At 55.9% G+C, this 18,050-nt stretch overlaps 1 protein-coding gene across 11 annotated transcripts in view; it reads right to left on the bottom strand.

Annotated features, from left to right (window-relative positions):
- LDLRAP1 (low density lipoprotein receptor adaptor protein 1) overlaps window positions 1-15,925 on the bottom strand; it is a 48,338-nt gene extending 32,413 nt beyond the window's left edge. For 4 of the 11 annotated variants that reach the window (XM_082451205.1, XM_082451207.1, XM_082451206.1 and 1 more), the window contains exons 1-4: window positions 15,720-15,925; window positions 7,011-7,153; window positions 6,093-6,205; window positions 3,635-3,749 (exon numbers count right to left, since the gene is read on the bottom strand). In XM_082451205.1, the coding sequence (XP_082307331.1) occupies window positions 3,635-3,749; window positions 6,093-6,205; window positions 7,011-7,153; window positions 15,720-15,807 (459 nt within the window). In that variant the 5' untranslated portion in view covers window positions 15,808-15,925. Of the gene's footprint in view, window positions 1-3,634; window positions 3,750-6,092; window positions 6,206-7,010; window positions 7,253-15,715 lie in introns of all 11 variants that reach the window. The other 7 variants (XM_082451208.1, XM_082451212.1, XM_082451204.1 and 4 more) reach the window with 6 other exon arrangements.
- Window positions 15,926-18,050: the final 2,125 nt, after the last annotated feature.

An 18,050-nucleotide genomic window follows, 5' to 3' on the forward strand; every position in this document is an offset into this window, starting at 1 on the left:
GCTGCAAGTTAAACCAAATATAACTCAAGATGCAGATGCATGCAGGTGACTGAAAGCCCAGGCTGGGCAGAGACTGGGAGGGGGTGGGCCCCGTTTTCCTGGGCGACTGCAGGAATCTGGGCACTAGCGATGGAAGGACTGCTCAGGCCTGCCCACCGAAAAGCCCTCCTTGACTCCGCAGGCCAGAAACCTGCCCCTCCTGAGTGCCTCTGGCCTGTGGGTCTGTCTTATTACCCTGACCAGGTACTGCCTTGCCCAGTTTTTCACGTCCCTGTCTTGTTCTGGGTAACCAGGCTGTCAGCTTCTCACGGAGACCAGGTCTAGCTTAAGGGCTGCAGACCTGGGCCAGGACCCCGGAATCCAGGACCCCAGCCAGGTTCTCAAACCAAGTCGGGCCAGGTGCCCTGTACAGCCCTGCTGCCCAGAAGCATAAATCACTGCACAAAAGGATGACCTGAGGAATGCCAGTGGCCTGGGAGGGAGAATAGCCCTGCCGCACCCGACCCCAGGTAGAATTAGGGAGTCCACCTGTACTGCAACCCTGGGCTCCCCACCGATGCCAGCAATGGCACCTTCACTTCAGAGCCCAGAGGCTGAAGTGCTGGCTGAGGGCTCCCAGGTGGGCAGATGGAAACATTTCTTTGTACAGAACCTTATCCACAGGGAAAGAGAAGCCAGGTGGTTGGGCTGCCTGAGCTGAGCTGAACTGGTGGGTGACCCAGAAAGGGACCCATTTGCCCCTCAATCTGGGTGGGTCCTAGGCTTCGTGCTCATTCAGGCAGCCCAGCAAGGAAGGGTGGGGATGTGGAGACTCTGGGCCCTTGGCCAAAACGACTGAGGGCTACGTCAGCATCCAAATTCAAGGCTCCCCTGAGGTTGACTCTACCTAGCCATCCACCCAGGCTCTGGTGACATCTGAATCCCCAACCCCCAATCATACCACTTCATTTTGCACCTCTGTGCCTTTGCACGTGCTGATTCCTGTGCTAGAGTGCACCCACCCCCTCACCACCCTGCCCCATTTTTCTTGGCCTGGCAAACTCCTACTTACTACTCATCCTTCAAAGCCCATCACAAAATGTCTCCTTCTCTGAGAACTCTTCATGTGCCACCTCCAGAGTGACTTAATAACCTCCGCCTGAGAACCAAGCTCCCTGTATGCCCGTTACTGAATCCCGGCTCTTCTCTCCCATTGCCTCGTTCGCATCTTCACGGCCACCCTGGGTCCCCAGTGCCCGACACAGAGCTCAGCCTGGGACAGGCAGCAGCAAGCATGTGGAGGGACCTGCCAGCAGGCAGGATGCGGACTGAGGCGCCCATTTCACCTCCTGCCTCCTCCTCAGAAACGTCCACTCCGCCCTGAGAGTCTCAGGGTCTCCAACGTGGCCAGACCATGAGGCCATAACACACTGGCAGCTTGGGCTCAGCTGAGGCCTTGGGAGCCACAAGGACACTACACGCATCAGGTGGTCTACTGACATCGCCCTGGGCTGGGCTGTCTCTCCAAGGGGCCTCCCCAGGGCTCCCTGAAATGGGGAGGCCAGGCGGGAAAGGCTGGAGATGGACAAGCCAATATCCAGCCGCTCCTGATACAGATGAGAATGGGCCAAGAAAAGCGAAGAGTCTGGGCCCTGGGTGTCCAGCAGGAGCCTGTCCCTCTGCCCGATGGCTCTGCTGTCAGCACCAAGCAGTGGCTGGCTGTTTTCCCCAGTACCTGACCTCTTGGCCTGGGGCAGACTGGTTTTGTTCAAGCCTGTCTAAAGTCCTCTGGCCCAAGGCCAGGCTCCCTTAGCCGCTGGGCCAGCATCCACTTTCTTTTACCCCCGACCTCCCCATCCCGGAGGAAGCCTCTACATGTTGGGAGCCCCTGCACTGCAGCAATGGCTGAGGGCCAGCTGCCCCTGCCCAGTGCCTGCTCTGGTCAGTGGGGAGGAAGAGACAAACAATGGGGACATAATGAGCTTGCTCTGTGGGAACAAGGCTGTCACGGGAGAAGCCACCGCAGCTCAGGGACCTAGGGCATCATGAGGCCCCGGGTGAGTGGCTGGCGACACCGAGTCTGCAGGAAAGAAACAAGGTGCAAAAAAGAAACTGAGACCTTTCAGAACAACCCTGGAGGTCACTGAGGTGACCTCCTCATTCTGTTGATGGCATGCAGCCCAAAGAAGGTCAGGGTCTTATGCACGGTCACAGAGGATCAGGGCCCTGGTCTGTCTCCTCCTACAGTGCTCCTTCCACAAGACCTGTGGTAGGCTGAATCGTGCTCCCTCCACCCCGCCCCACCCCCGGTAAGATGTCCACATTCTGATCCCTAGAACCTGTGAATGTTACCATACATGTCAAAAGGAACTTTGCAGATGTGATTAAGTGAAGGACTTAGGGATGGGGGATTATCCTGGATTACCCAGCGGGCCCAATCACAAAGGGCCTTATGAGAGGGAGGCAGGAGGGTGAGAGTCAGAAATAGCAATGTGATGACAGAGCAGAGAGGGAGACTGGAAGATGCTCCACTACTGGCTCTGAAGTTGGAGAACAGGGCCCTGAGGGGTAGCAGAAAGCCTGGGCGGGGCGGGGGTCATTTTAAGACTGTGATGTCCTGGATATGTCCTTGATGACATGGGGAGGGGAAAGGATTCTATCTCCTTGGCTATAAGGACCATAGGGCACAGGAACTGGGGCTCTGGGCTTCGTACACAGAGGTTAACAGAGGCCAATACTAAATCAATAAATGTCGGGAACCTCCTTACAGGGCGGATGCTCAGACCTTGGGGGCCTCAGAAACAGTAACTTCAATGCCAAAGGCTGACTCACTCCAGCTGCTTGCCACGAAGTTCAAGACAAAAGCCCAGAGACCACTGAGGTCCAGCTCGTCCCAGCTAGCTGTGTCAGGGTGGCCTGGAAGTGGGCTAAGGGACTCCTGGCTCCTCACAGTCATGCAGGAAGAGGAGAAACGTGGGTTTAGACCCTCTGCTAGCTAACGGCACCCTCTGCTAGATGATAGCTAGCCACATCATCTTCAGCAAGAGAGCTGACCTCTGTGAGGCTGTTTCCTCGTTAAAAATAAAAATAAAAACAATGAACGTAGTTACAGCGCCCACCTTGCAGAGTTGTTCCGAGAAGTAAATGAGACGATACCTTCAAGATTACCACTGAAACAGGTGCACAGTAGGTACCAAAATATGGCCATTTCCCTCCCTTCTCTGGCCACAGCAAGCCAGGTCCTCTGAGGGCCCTCGCCTTTGCCTTTCACACTGGGCACCTCTGATCACCAGTCTCTATAGACTAATCCCTATAAGGCCCTGCACCTTATAGTGACAGGAGACCCCCCGCCCCAGATCTCAAATCCATCAAATCACATTATAGAGAGGAAGCGGCTCAGGGCACTCACTGGGAACGAGGGCTTGTCGCTGCCCACAGGCCAGCCGAGGGCAGCCCATCCTGACAGGTGGCCTACCTGACTGTAGCCCTACACGGTGCCCTCAGCTCTCAGCACCCACTTGAGGTTGCCAGGGATTTCATACTTTCTTTAACTGATGTCACCTTTGGGTCCTGCCTTCCCCCCAGTCAGGGCCCACAAGGCAGGGCTGCCAAGGCGAGGCTAGAGCCTGCCCAAGCCCAGCCTCTCCCCACTGACCATCTTCCGCTTGGTGCAGAGGAAAGCGTGGCACTCAAGATTCTCGTTGTGCTGGCTCTGTGCGATGTACGCAAACACTTTGTCATGCATCTTGTCTGCTGTGCAGTAGGAGATTCTGAAAGGCAAGTGGCAAGTGTCACCAGACTCCGGCACAGGGGCCTGACCACATCCCGAAAGCCCCTTAGAGCATCTCCTCTGAGTTCCAGAAAGCCTGCCATCCCACTCCACCAGGGTGGGACTCTGGGCCTAGCATTCTGGGCCATCCATGGGGTGCGGGAGAGTGGGGAAACCCAGGCTAGGCAAGAAGGAGTGGTGGTAAAGACTGGAGGAAGGGCTTCCCTGGTGGCACAGTGGTTAAGAATCTGCCTGCCAATGCAGGGGACAAGGGTTCGAGCCCTGGTCCGGGAAGATCCCACATGCTGCGGAGCAACTAAGCCCGTGCGCCACAACTGAGCCTGCGCTCTAGAGCCCACGAGCCACAACTCCTGAGCCCGCGTGCCTAGAGCCCATGCTCCGCAACAAGAGAAGTAACCGCAATGGGAAACCCGCACACCACAACAAAGAGTAGCCCCCGCTCACTGCAACTAGAGAAAGCCCACGTGCAGCAATGAAGACCCAACGCAGCCAAAAATTAAAAAAAAAAAAAAAAAAAAAAAAAGACTGGAGGAAGGGCACATCCCCCCTCTACTGAGCCACATCCCAAAATAGTAGTAGGTGAGCCCTTACTGTACACCAGGCAACGTTCTAGATATCACCTCACTGAATTTTCAGAACTGCCCTCTGAGATGGGTTCTAGTACTATCCCCACTTTTCAGGTGAGAAAACTAAGGCTAAGAGTCTCAGACCACCAGGCTAGTTTCCGGAGGCCGTAACCACTGCCATGCTGCCTCTTAAGAGTTTGTGCTAACCAGCTGGAAAGGGGGGCAGGACACTACCCTGCCCACAATGCCCTTCACCTGAGTGTCGCCCACCTGCCCTCCCTTTGATCACACACCTGCGCACAGGTCAGATGAGTTACAGGCCCATCTCTCCCAGGGTGACTGAGACTACTGACAGCTTCTCTTAGAGCTGTGGCCAGGGGAAAAGGAGCTGGGAGTAGGCCGGGGGCCTAGGAGGGAGACACAGCAGCTCCCTCCTCTTGAAACACCCTCTCCCCCCTTGTCTGATCCCTCCCCGCTGCCTCCAGTCATCCTGGGAATCCCAATCGGGAGAGGAGCTGGCAGCCCAGAGGTGGGACAGGAGCTCAGCAGACTCCCTCACCTCATGCGGCCCCAGTTTCAATCACAGGCATTGACAAAGGGATCAGCACCACTTAAAACCTCCAGGTGGGCAGAGGGAGGGGGTGCCAGGTTCCCAACTGCCTCTTCTCCAACCCAGGGGATCCAGCCTCCTGTCCTAAATGCCCTGGGTCTTCGGTATCAATCAACTAGATCTTGCTATTTTTCAAGCCCCAGCAAGGCGCCACCTCCCGTGAGAGGCCCTCCCAAGTTTCCCCAGGCAGGCCTCTCCTTCTCTGCCCTCTTGGGAAACACTTATACTCTATCCCCCATGTCCTCTGCTCCATCCCCTCCTAGACTGGAAGCTCCTTGAAGGCAGGGGCTGGGTCTGATTCCTCACCTGGCACAGACCTCAGCAGAGCAGGTACTCGGACACCAGCTAGAAACTCTAAAACCACCCCCTCAACACACATCCACCCCCCCACCCCCAACCCCAGTACTGGCTTTGCTCCAGCCAGCTGAGCCACCTGCTTGGAGACAAGGCAAGAGAGTGCAGGGACGAGAGGCCTGACAGAACTCTGGCCTCGGTGTCCTGGGCGTAGCTCGGCCACTATCTCACCATGTGGCCTTGGGCAATTCCCTCTCTGGGTCTCAGCTACCCCACCTGGAAAACGGACCTGAGCTGCCTGTCTCTTCCAGCTCTGAAATCTTACAACTGACCAGCTAAGAAAGAGGCGGGGACAGCCCGAGGCTCCAAGGGCCGGGCCTGTGGCCCTGTGAACAGCGCCCACCCCCTACAGAGATCATCTACACTCTGGCCTCAGACTCTGCCTGAGGCCTCCCTGGCCTCTCTCTCCCATTTCCGCCTGGCCAGATGTCCAGAGCTGAGCTGCTGCATCCCCAGCGAAAAAAGCAGTGACTGTGCAGCTCTCTGCTCCAAACCTGACTCAGCAGCACACTTGAGGGCTGGGGTGGGGGGCAGGGGTGTCCCAGGCCGGCTGCAACTAGTGATAATGGCAGCACAACTGTCATTTAGCCACATGCTCACTGTGAGCCAGGCGCTGGGCATCCAGGGCTTCATAACCGCACACCGGGCGGGATCTGTTTCCAACCCCACACACAGAGGAGGAAACTAAGGCCCCAAGGTCACCCAGATAGGAAGTGGTAGAGTCTGGATTCAGACAAAGCACTCCATCCACTGCCCCGAGCAGCAGAGTGAATGTGCGCAACGCTGAGCGTACCTGTAAATGGACACGTTCTCAATGAGCTGGCTGCTGATGCTGTCGGTCAGGATGATCCCCCGTGGCGACACCTTGAGAGTCACCTTCTGCAGCTTCTTCCCACTGGCCTTGGCCTTGGGGCAGACGTGGGTCAGAGGAGCCTACCTGCCTCACTTGGGACCCACCCTCGTGGGCTACACCCAGCTGCTCTAAGCCCCAGACGCAAGGCCCATGGGAGGCCTCACCTTAGGTGACTGGCAGACAATTCAGCCAACACCTTCTTCTAATAAACACAGGGACAAGTGTCACTCACTGAGTACCCGCTGTCTGCCAAGCACGGGACCTCGAGTCATCCCCACAGGCGGCAGGGCTTTGCCTCAGGAGAAAACGGGCTCAGAGGGGTTAAGGGAGTTGCCCAAGGACACACAGCTAGGAGGGACCTCAGACTTTTGAGGGCTGAATGCGCTATCACAGCCCAGCAGGATGGGGACTCCACACTCCACCCACCGTACCTGCCAGGGCCTGAGCAGAGGGGGCCGAGACCACCAAGAGAGGTGGACTCATAGGGCACACGCTCACTCAGAGCTGGGGAGGAAACCCAGTCCCTCAGGCCACAGGGCTAGTGGCTGGGGGCCAGCAACCCTCCCGCTATCCCTCCCTGGCACTAAGTTACCCACCCCAGGCCGGTGGCCTGAGCTGAGGGAGGGGAGGCTTAGAGAGGCCACGGCCACAGCAGCTGGAGAGGAGGGCACTGACCGGACCCTGCCAGCCCAACGGCTGCCCTCTCGAGTCTCTAAGCTGGACGCAGGGGGGCGCAGGGGCAGGGCAGCTGCAACACATTCAGTCAGGGGGATACGCAGGGGAAGAGTGCTGTCCCCCGACCCCCAGAAGGAGCTACCCCCTCCTCGTGCTCCCACAGCCCCCCCTGACTGGGCTCACCGTGGCCACGATCCTCTTGACGGCGGCGGCCGACAGCTCCTCACCCTTGGGCTGCTCCACCAGCGTCATGCCCAGGTACTTGAGGCTGAAGAGCATGCCCTCGAGCAGTGTCTCCCGGGTGTCTGTCCAGTTCTCGGGCAGCTCTGGGCAGAGGAGGATAGGCGCTCAGACCCTGCCGGGCAGGGCCCACCACAGTGACAGCGCCTGCAGCCCCCGTCTCCTAGGAAGACCCAGCAGGGACACTGGGGTCCCCCCATCTATCATGACTTTTATCTTTAATAAAGGACTAACATTTTCTAGTATGTACCAGGCACCATGGTAGGAAGCGTTACATAAAATCTTCTCATTGACCCTCATGAGAACCTATGAGGCAGACACTTTTATCATACCCATTTACAGACAAAGACACTGAGGCCCAGGGAGGCGAAATCACATGACCAAGTCCACAAAGCCAGCAAGTGCAATAGCCAAGAATCAAACTCTTATTTTCAAGTCCAAAGCCCAAACTCTTAACTTCAACGTTAACACTTGCTGAGGGCAAACCATGCCATTTTCTTATTGAATCTTCAACGCAGCCCGGTGAGATGGGTATTATTCCCACTTTACGGATTAGGAAACTGAGGCTCAGAGAGGTGAAGTCGTCAGACAAAGGCCACATACAATGAGTAAAGTGTTGGAGTCAGAATTCAAAACTGGGTGGTTCCCATGGCCCCAGCCTGGCCTGCTTTCCTCCATCTGCACAGCCACAGAGACCAAAAGGTAGGGAGGAGTGGGACCAGGAAAGAGACAGCAGCCCAAGGAGGGTGGGCGTGGGGTAAGGCTTAGTGGGGAAAGGGGGAGGTGACTGCTCAAAAAACATCATATGAAGGCCACTGAATCTGGAAGACCTGGGTTCAAATCCCAGCTCTGCTTCCCCCCACCTGCATGGTCTTGGGGAAGGCCCCTCTCCTCTTTGAGACTAATAATGCCTGGGCTACAGCAATGGCACACAGCAGGACACATGGGAAGGATCCTCTGAAAGCTCTGATCACGACTGAGGTCAGGAAGGTTGGGAAATGAGGGGATGAGTCTGGCTTACTGGGTGGTGAAACAGACCAGGAGGGAGAGTTGGAAAGAGGCCTCCATTTCACCCCACCCACATGAGAGAGGGCCCTGAGCAGGCAGAGGGACAGGAGGGGAAGTGTGGTCTTCACTGTGGGAGGGGTCACACAAGAGTTCACAGGAGTGCCTCGTCCCCCAAATTGAGACCCAGGTGAGCAGGAATTTGTTAACCTGTCATCCAGAGCCTGGCATGCAGCTGGCATTCCTGAGTGAAGGAACCCAGACAACCCCAAGGCTTTCAGGCCTGCAATGCCTCCAACCCCATCCTCAGCTCTGGACCCTGGACCACTGCCCTCCGGCCTCTGCCCTTAGGCCTCCACCCCACATGAAGCCAGCCCCCACTGAGAAGACCCCAAAGTGACCCCATCCTCTGTCCCATCAACCATGAGTCTATTTGATCCTCCAAAGAGAAGCAGAAAGTCCCCGAGGTGTCCCAGTCCTGGGTTTGGTGATGGGAACCCTGGAGCAACTCAGACATGGGCCTTGCTCTCAAAGAAACCAAGAATGTTGCCACCATCAGGGCAAAACAGAGCTACAGTAACAACAAAGCAGCAGCTCCTACCATTACCTCTAACACTCACGGCTACCTTGCAAGCTGGCATTCTTTCATTCCCATTTCACAGAGGAGGAAACTGAGGCTCAAAGGACGAGTAATTTGCCAAATTAGTTGTCTATTTGACACTTAAAGCCCAAGTTCCTAACCATTAGGCAAACGCTATCTTGCCATGAGGCAAACTACCCTCAGTTTAGCAAAATGTCATGGAGAAGTTCCTAGAGGCAGAGGTATTTCCCCCCCGTTAATTCTTAATTCCTGAGGCTTCCTCTCTGTAGGTAGATGCCTAGACCACCACTTTCAACCCGATATTCATCTAAGCAAGGATGGCAAACTATGTGCTGCCATGCCTGTCGCCTGTGTCCTTGGCAGACATTGCTAATCAACTGCAGCCCTATTCCCTCTGATTTAAAGGCTTTGAACTGTTTCTCAAAAAAAGGCTCCTGGCTGGCAATACCAATCCATCAGGGGTGGCCTTGTTCATCTCATTAACCATCCCTGCCCCACGGCAAACATCCTTCCTCTCCCCATTTTCATGTCTTCTCTCTCCCATTTCCGCCAGCTCAGCCCTTTCCTGGCCCCTCTCCAAAACCACTTCCGCTCCCTCCATTCCGAAAGGGCCAAAGCTTGCCAAGGTCACAGACGACCTCTTTGCTGTCAAAACGTTCCCCAGTCCCCCCCTGACCTCTGAAATGCTCGGCATTTTTCTGCAATCCTCCTTCCCTGGCCTGACCCTTCCCCTCTTCTATGGCCTCCTGGAAGAGAGCCCTGGTAGACTGGTTGCCACTCATCAGCCTCAGAGGCCCTCTGCCCGACCTCCTCACTTGACAGATGATAAAACTGAGGCCCAGAGAAGGATGGGACTTGTGCAAGGTCACACAGCAATCAAAGGGACCCCAGCTCCCAAACCACTACTGGCAACTCCCACAAGGACTGTTGCGAAGTGATAGGTTGCCCAGCCTCGTCTCCCCCACAATATCCCTGCACGCAAGCACACGCACACACATACACACGCACACACATGCAGGCGCGCACACACAGCAGAGGTTCCAATCAGACACAGCTTCTTCCCATGACGTAACATTTACTTTCCCACTTCTGTGCCTTTGCTCAAGGAGCTCCCTCTACCAGAAATGCCCTTCCCTTTGCTTGATTGAAACCCCTCGCATCCAGCCTCCTCCAGGAAGCCTTCTTTGAGGCAGTATAGCCTAGTGGTTAAGAGCAAGGGCCTTAATCCTAGAATCCACTGAGTGAGCCTGAGCAAGTTAATTACTTTCCCTGAGCCTCAGCTGTCTCTTCTATAAAGTGGGAGAAGCAAAAGTCTCCAGCTCACAGGGCTGTGGTGACCCTTGATGAGATAATAACACACGATAATGAGACAATAAAATGTAATGTGCTTAGCACAGGGCCCCACCCATGGTTTTGCCTCCTGGGGCCTGTTCCTCCTGTCAGGGGTTTCTCTGCCCCTCCTGAGTATGGATCTCCTTCTCTTCCTCCCACAGCCATATCACCACCACCAAGCAGCTGCCTGCTGTGTGTTTTCCTGTTGAAGGACTGCCGAGCACGTCTGCCTCCCCCAGGAGCTAGTATGGAGAAGGGGCATTCCTGCTCAGTGCTGCTGCTCTGTCTCATTCTACTTCTCCCTGCCCCTCCCAGGCCCAGCAGAGATCCTCCTGCCCCTCCAGGGAACCCTGCCTCCGCGCCTATACTTCTGGGCATGATTCATCTCTTCAGTGAGGTGTAAGTTCTCTCACACCCCACACCCTCCCTGAAGAAACCAGAACCAAATAGCACTCAATAAAGACAGAGGTAGGGTTCACTGCCACACTGGCCCGGTCACCATCCAGCCACCTCAGATAGGCTGCAGGCCACATGCTCCTTCCCAGGAGGAGCCCAGGGTTTCAGGAAGAGCTCCCGGAGGCCCCCAGGCAAATACAGGCCTGAGTCCACAGCGCTGTTCCGGTCCTGGTTATTTTTGGCCCTGTAGTGGGTAATGACTGCACTATTTTAACTTTACGATTTTACAGATGACCTGCTGTCAGAATTAGCTGGGGATGGATGGACCATACGCCCAGTCTAACTTGTAGCTGCAAACATGTACTCTTTTCTTATTAAGCGGGCCCCTGCCCAGGAGTCAGAGCTCTTGTGCCCTTGTGCCCCTTCTGCTGCCCTGGGAGACCCAGCCTGGCTGGGGCCTGGAACATCAGAGCTGCATCCAAACCCATGGGCCAGGGGGGAACTTCCAGCAGCGGTCCTGGCCTCCAGCCTCCTCCAGCCTGGTGGGGAGATGGCCTCAGGAGCCACAGAGTGACATCTCAAAAGAGGACCCAAGCTCTGCTGTGACCTGGAGTGTGGCTGCTTCTCTAGGCCACAGTCTCCTTACCTGACAAATGGGCTCAGGCCTGCAGGAGTGTCATCAGAAAAAGGTTCAGCATGTGAGAAGTGCTAGGCAAATTTGAGAAGTTGTTAAGACTATCAAAAGAAAATGATAATTTAAAAAAGGTAATTCCCTGCGGTCCAGTGTTTAGGACTCGGCGCTTTCACTGCGGGGGCCCAGGTTCAATCCCTGGTCGGGGAAATAAGATCCTGCAAGCTGTGGGGCACGGCCAAAAAAAAAAGATAATAGCAGCAGCTACCATTCCTAAGTACTTACTTATACTGTAAGAGAAAAATATGCTGTCAGGGTTAAAATGATGAGGTCTGGAGACGGGCTGTGGGGTTCATAGTCACTCCACCTCCCTGGTCCTTGGTTTCCTCATTTAAAAATGGGGACAACAACTGTACCCTATGGGGTTGTTGTGCAGATGAAACTAGCATACACATGAGGTGGGCTTAGAACGGTGCCTGGTAGATACCGAGTGTGAGTGTTGTGTCATTACCAAGGGTCAAGTGCAAAGAGCTTTAATGTGTACATAGCCATTGCAGTACTTTATGAGAAGAGTCAAGGATATATTAGGACTCCCATTTCACAGATGAAGACGCTCAGAGGTGTCTGGCCACAACTCATAATCCACAGTGCTGGGCCTTGAGTCCCATAGCTGTGCTCGTTGCCCTCTCCTGCAGCCCACCAAGCCCCTTCCCATGAGCAGGGCCAGGCTCGGGATCACCCAGGAAGAATGGGTATCCTGCCCTGGAGGCTGCCCGAAAGGAGCGTCTGGCTCACTTTCAGTGGGCAGTGGGTGACCTGACTCCTTCAAGCCACATGCCCCTCCCTCAGCCGCCAGACCTGTGAGAAGCAGCGTCCCAGCCTCCAGTTAAATGTCCCTTGCACTTGCTGTTCCCTCTGGCTGGAATGCTGTTCCCAGATTCCTCCCTCCTTGTACTGTATTCATATGTGTGTTCACACCTCCTCCGAGAGGCCTTCCCTGACCCCCTGCACTGACACTCTCAGTGCCCCACCTTTATCTCCTCGGTGGGTACCATTTCCACACACGTCACCTGACACGCCACTCTCTGGCTGCCGGAGACTCAGAGGCCCACGCGGGCTGGGGCAGAAAGAGCTCCTGTTCCCAGCAGCCCCACTCCCACCACTGACGGGAACTGCCCCGCAAATGGAGTAACTGCTCCAGAGCTCCCCACAGGTGGCGTCCCAGCCGCCCACAGTGGAAACTGGCTTCATGTTGTCCACTCTTTGGACTCCTTTCCCTTCTCGCTTCTCCTAAGAACATTTCCTGGGATCTCTTCCCAAATAAGTGACTTTACTCAGATCCCTATCTCAGCATCTGCTTCTAGAAGAACCCAAACAAAGACACCACCCATCATTTCCTCACCCGCTTTATCTTTCTCCTCTTGGCGTCACCACCACCCACAAGCACCCCACTCATCTGCACCCTGGTCATGCTGTCTACCTCCTCCCCCAGAGGGCTGGCGCTATCCGAAGAGAGATGGACGCATTCCCCAGACTCCCCGACACCTCTATCGGTGCCCGACACACAGTCAGTGCTCAATACATATTATGGTTTGGGGTTTATCTATATTTTTCATTATAAACATTATAAATAAGGATGAATAGATCTTCCGTCCCCCGCCTACCACCATGAACCAGCTTTGTTGAAACCTGCACCTCAGATTTTTTACCCATTCTCATGGAGTTCTCTGACAACCCGTGGAGGAGCCCGAGGGTCAGAGGGACTCCTCTTGGAAATAAGGGTACTGAGGGGCCAGGGTGAACCACCCTTCCAGGCAGCTGGAAGAAAGGAAAACCCAGGCCAGGGACTGAGACAGAATATTTATGGTTCCCAAAGAGATGGGGGAAAAGCCATGTGTGGGAGAAGGAGAGAGCCCTCCTTCAAAGTCAGCACTAACTGGGAGACAGGGGGCCATGAGGTTCAGGGCAAAGAAGGCTGTCTGCTGCCGCCTTTGCTCTGGGACCTCAGGCAAGTCCTTCTCTGGGCTTCAGTTTCTCTGCAAATTAAACAATGATCATGCTAATCCCAGCTGAGGACCTTGAGGGGTGAGGAGCGAGTCACAGCCGATAGCGGGTATCAAATCTAACCTTGTATACACCGATGTGTATAAAATGGATGACTAATAAGAAAAAATAAATAAATAAAAAATAAACATTAAAAAAAAAAAACTCTAACCTTAACTCCAGTGGCTTCAGTCTGGCCCCAAAACTCAAGCACAGGGCTCAGAGCTTCTTGAGGGTTGGCTCCAAGGCCTGGCTGGGACACCACCACAGGCCAGGCTGCCCCAGCACTTCCATCCCAGACACACCCCATGGCTTCGCTCTCTACTTGTGGCCACCACTGTCCTCAGGGGCTGCCAGCCCTGCCCCAGTCACTCCCGTGGCCAGAGTCCATGAGGCCACACTGGTAAGACCCCTGGGCTACAGATTTGCAGCTGGCTCTTGGAAGCACTCTGTCGGGGCCAGTGACTCCACTTCCCTGAGCCTCAGGCTCCTTTATCTGAGAAATGAATCTAATAAGAATCCCTGCTCTGTCACCTCAGAGTAGCAAATGCAATAATGGAAGCAAAAACACTATGTAAAAGGTAGAGGGACAAAAGCAGTAGTTACCATTTATTGAACTTTTTCTCTATGCCAGGCAAAACATGATTTCAGTTAACCTGCACCCCCCAAAAAAAATCTGTGGTGGGTACTCCTGTTATTAACAATGTACAGATCAGAAAACTGACTTAATAACCAGGGACAGGTGGGGATTCGCCCTTGCTTATTCTGGGTCCAGAAGGCTCCAGGATGGCACTCTGGGCTTACTGGGGTCTGCCTAATAGGAAGGGGGCTCTCCTCTTCTTTCCTCCACAGACGTAGACAGGCTCTGAGCCCCCAAAACTCTTTCCACCACATTAAGTATCAGGTTGAAGGTCCACATGACAGGCAGCGGGAAGGGGAATGGGGGAGAAGGAAACCACCAGTTAGGTGCCAGAAGGAAGTGTTATTGTCAACAACCTTCTCAACATCCCTACTGGGTTAGAATTGTTATGCCCATTTTGCGGATGAGGAAACTGAGGTTCAGAAAGGACAAGTGACTTGTCCAACATCAGAGCAGGCAGGAGAAACTCTTTTCCACCATCCAAGGTGGCTAACTCTCACCCTTCTCCATACTGAGGGATACCAAGGGAAGGGGGGCTCCTAAGTTTCCTTCCCTTGCCCAGAGCCCCGCCCCCCTCCCTTATCCCTAGAGAAAACTGCAGCGTTCCCCCACTGCAACAGGCCGTCATTCTCAGTCCTGATCAAATCCCACAAATATTTAAAGGAGCTATTTTGGGAGTCAATAAATGTGGGAGATGGGTGCATCCCTGGCCTAGTCCAGTCCTAATGGTCTCTGACCCCACCCCTACCAGTAGACACCAGCCTACATTCCCAATGCCAGTCTTGTTTTGGTTTAGGAGGCAGGCACAGCTGGAACCACAGAGCCAGGCAAGAGGCGGGGCAGGGCAGGCTCCCTAGGCCCAGACACGCTGGCACTCCTGGGCCTCTCCTGGGCCTAGCGAACTAGGGCTCCCCTGGCGGAGCCCTGGAAGGCCAAGAGGGAAGGGGGTGGGGTGTGACTGTACTGACAGCGGCTTCCTGGTGCCTGGAAAGGCCAGGGTCCCAGGCGGTTGGGGCATGGGGGGCAGTATGCAGGAGTCCTGGTTTTGGCTCCATATCTACCAGGAAGGCTTGAGTGACCCCAGACAAGCCCCTCCATTTCTCCTCGTGAAAAGGGCCGGGTTTCTCAGGCCTCAGGGGAGGGTGCCAGGTGACGGGTTCCCTGAGAGTAACTGGAGACAGGGAGAGGAGGGGGGGCCGGGTGAGGTTCCTCCCAGGCTCCCAGACGCCCCTGGGAGAGGTGGCTGCAGAGTCTGCCATTCGCCCGGGCGCCCAGGGACATCGGAAGTTCAAGCGGGGAGGTGGGAGAAACAAACAGGTTTCAAAAATAGCCAGGAGGCCAGCCTTGGCACCACCTGGATCCAGCCAGAGGAGGGGACAACGGGGTCTAGATGGGCCGGTGTGTGGCAGGTACCTCCCGAGACCCCAGGTTGAGCCTCGCCCCCAACTTCAAGTAGGTACCTGCAAACCCGGGCTCACACTGAGTCTGTTTCTGGGCGCCCGGGAGTCAAAAGGTGACCTCGTGGATTGGACTAGGGGAAGGGGGCAAGGGGGCTCCCGCCGGCCGCTGACCTCGGCCAGAGTGCTGGGGTGCGGGATGGGGGTATCTTCCCAAGCCCCTGCCCCATGCCCCCTCCCCCGGGTACCGACGCTGAGCTCCTTCCTCCCCTGGCTGTCCAAAGAGGGGACGTGCTGGGGTCGCGCAGGTCTCTTCCTCTGACCTGCAACCTCCCTCCGACTGCAGCCCGCACCTTGGGAGCCCGAGCTCCGGTTTCTTCCCCCAGCTTCTGCCCTTCCTCCCCAGCCGCACAGAATGGGGACGGGAGTAGGAACACAGCTTGACCCTCGGCGACCCCGAATCCCGCAGGGCCGGGTAAGGTCGCTCCCGGCCACAGGGCGCGAGTCAGGCCCTGCCTCTCCCCCCCGGGGCTCTGAGGAGGAGGGTCCGTGCGCCCCGACCCCCGCCCGGCCCCCGCCGGGCCCCGGTGGTCGCGCACGCACTCACTCCGGTGCCGGCCGCCGCCCCCCCAGCTCTGCTTGGCGAGGCTGGGGCTCCTGATCAGCGCCCGCCCGGCGGACTTGAGCGCGTCCATGGCAGCTCGGGCCGCCGCCGCCGCCGCCGCCGCCGCCGCCGCCGCCAAAACTCCGTCAGGGAAAACTTTCCGCCGGGGCCAGGCGGCCCACGGGCTCCGCGCTCCTCCCCTCCCCGGCGCGAGCTCCGCGCCGACGTCCGCCGGGGCGGGGCGAGGGCCGGCCAGGCTCCGCCCCCGGCCCCGCCCCGCCTGGTCTCTGACCCATTCCCCAAGGCTGTCCAGACAAAGGGCGCCCCTGAGGCAGCGAGCCGAAAGCCCTAGACGCCCCCTCTTTTCTTCTCTCTCCCCAAACCCCTTATTTCCCACCAGGTAGGAGGCTGAGGGTCCGAGAGCCGCTGCTCCCGCCGCGGGAGGCGCTGGGCTAGGATTTCTAGACAGCTGAAAGTTACTTGGAGACCATTTTACAGATGGGGAGACTGAAGACGGGAGAGAATGGGCTTGTCCAAGAGGAAGGTGATGCCCATTGCAGTGGGAGGCTTGGAAAGAGAGCTGACAGTGGTAGAACTTTGCTGAGAACAGGGCCGGAGTATAAAGTTTGCCTTAGCAAGACCCGTTGGGCACTTTACTCACCCAACAGACTCAGCCTGCTCCCTGGCACCACCTGGGCACTCTGGGCTGCCCCCTGCCCACCCTACTCCCCAAGTAGCCTCAGAGGTGGTGTGGCCTTGGTGTTATGCTCTGAGGTGTGGGGAAAGGAGTCTTAGTTCTAGCACTGACTTTCAGTGTGACTGACCTCAGGCAAATCCTTCCCCTCTCTGGGTCTTAATCTTTATCTGTAAAGTGAGATGAGATCCTGTCTCTAGTGATCCTTCCAATCTACCAGACCTTGACCCAGAGCCTGCCCTGCTTGATAGGAGGCACTTCAAGAGGAGTCTGGATTCTAGAATTCCTCAAGCACAGATGTTCTAAGTCCAGGATTTAGAATTCTCTCTAGAATCCTGTACCTTCCTGTCAGGCTTTACCAAAGGGAGTCAAAAGGAGAGCACATATATCCAGGCCACAGCCTGGCTTCTGGGGGGTGGGCATGTTGCATCAGTAAGGTGAACCTCCGTCTCTGGGATTGCTTCTGGCTCAGAAGGCAGGAGTCCTGTTCCCATGTTGGGGGAAAAACAGGACTGTGCTGTCACCAGCGGGACAGGGAGGCTGGCATTCCTCTATAAGCTAAGTGCTTTTTCGGCCATTCTGTCCTTTGCTTCAGCAACACTGCAGCCAGCAGTAGACCCACTTTACAGATAAGAGCCCAAGGCCTGGGAGAGAAGCACTCACTGCAGGTCTCTGCAAGTCAGAGGCCAGGATCGAACTCAAACCCAGTGCCTTAGGCTACAGTAGAATGCCAGGAGTCTGAACTCAGCTTTCCTCCTTTTGGTGGTTGTGAATTCACCTTTCTGAGCCTCATCTGTATAAGGGGCAACAATACCTATTCCATAGGGCTGTCTGTAATAAATAACATGAGTTGGAAAGTCTGAGTCTTCTCCTTAAGAAGAACTCACCTATAAACTTGCCTCCTCCAGGAAGCTTTCCCGACTACCATCCGTCAGGCTTCTCCTTGTGGGATGCCACAGGCCTGAGCTTTCAGCAGTGTTGCAGCTGCCCGTTTCTACTCTATTTGCTTCCACCAGACTTTGTGTCCTTCAAGGGCAATAAGTTTTTCTGATTTATTTCTGAATCCCAAATGCCTAGCAAGGGGTCCAAATGGAGTTGGAATACAGTCAGTGTTTCTTTCCTTCCTCCCTTCTTCCCTCCCTTCCATCCTCTCTCGAGCTTCTCACCACATCAGGCTAACTTCTCCTGCAAAGGGCTATGGTGATGTGTAGGGAGGTCCGCAGGGCAGAGTCCCGCAGCCCTGAGCCAGCTAGGCCCTGGGGCAGAGAGAACATTCTGGAGCCTGAAGGAAAAGTAATCACCCAGGGCTGGCTGGTGAAGGGCAGCTGGTGGTGTCCGGCTGGCAGGGGGTACCATATGGGCCCGGTAAGCAGGCAAGCCTGGGCACTCTGTGCTGCAGTGAAGGCTGTTTCCAGGGCCATCGCATCCTCCCGGAGGTGACCTGCTGGGAGCTGTCAGCCATGCATCCCCCACAGAGGGGCAGCCTGCTTGTGCCCCGTCTGCCAGTCCCAGAAACAGAAGCAGAAACAGAAGGTCAGAGCTGCGAGGGGCCTCCTCTGAGGTCACCATGTCCAAACCCTCATTTCACAAGTGAGGAGCCTGAGGCCCAGAAAAGGGCAGAGACTTGCCCAGGGTCACAC

The sequence above is a fragment of the Balaenoptera physalus genome (assembly GCF_965194825.1).
Source record: "Balaenoptera physalus genome assembly, chromosome: 1".
Taxonomy (NCBI): Eukaryota; Metazoa; Chordata; class Mammalia; order Artiodactyla; family Balaenopteridae; genus Balaenoptera; species Balaenoptera physalus.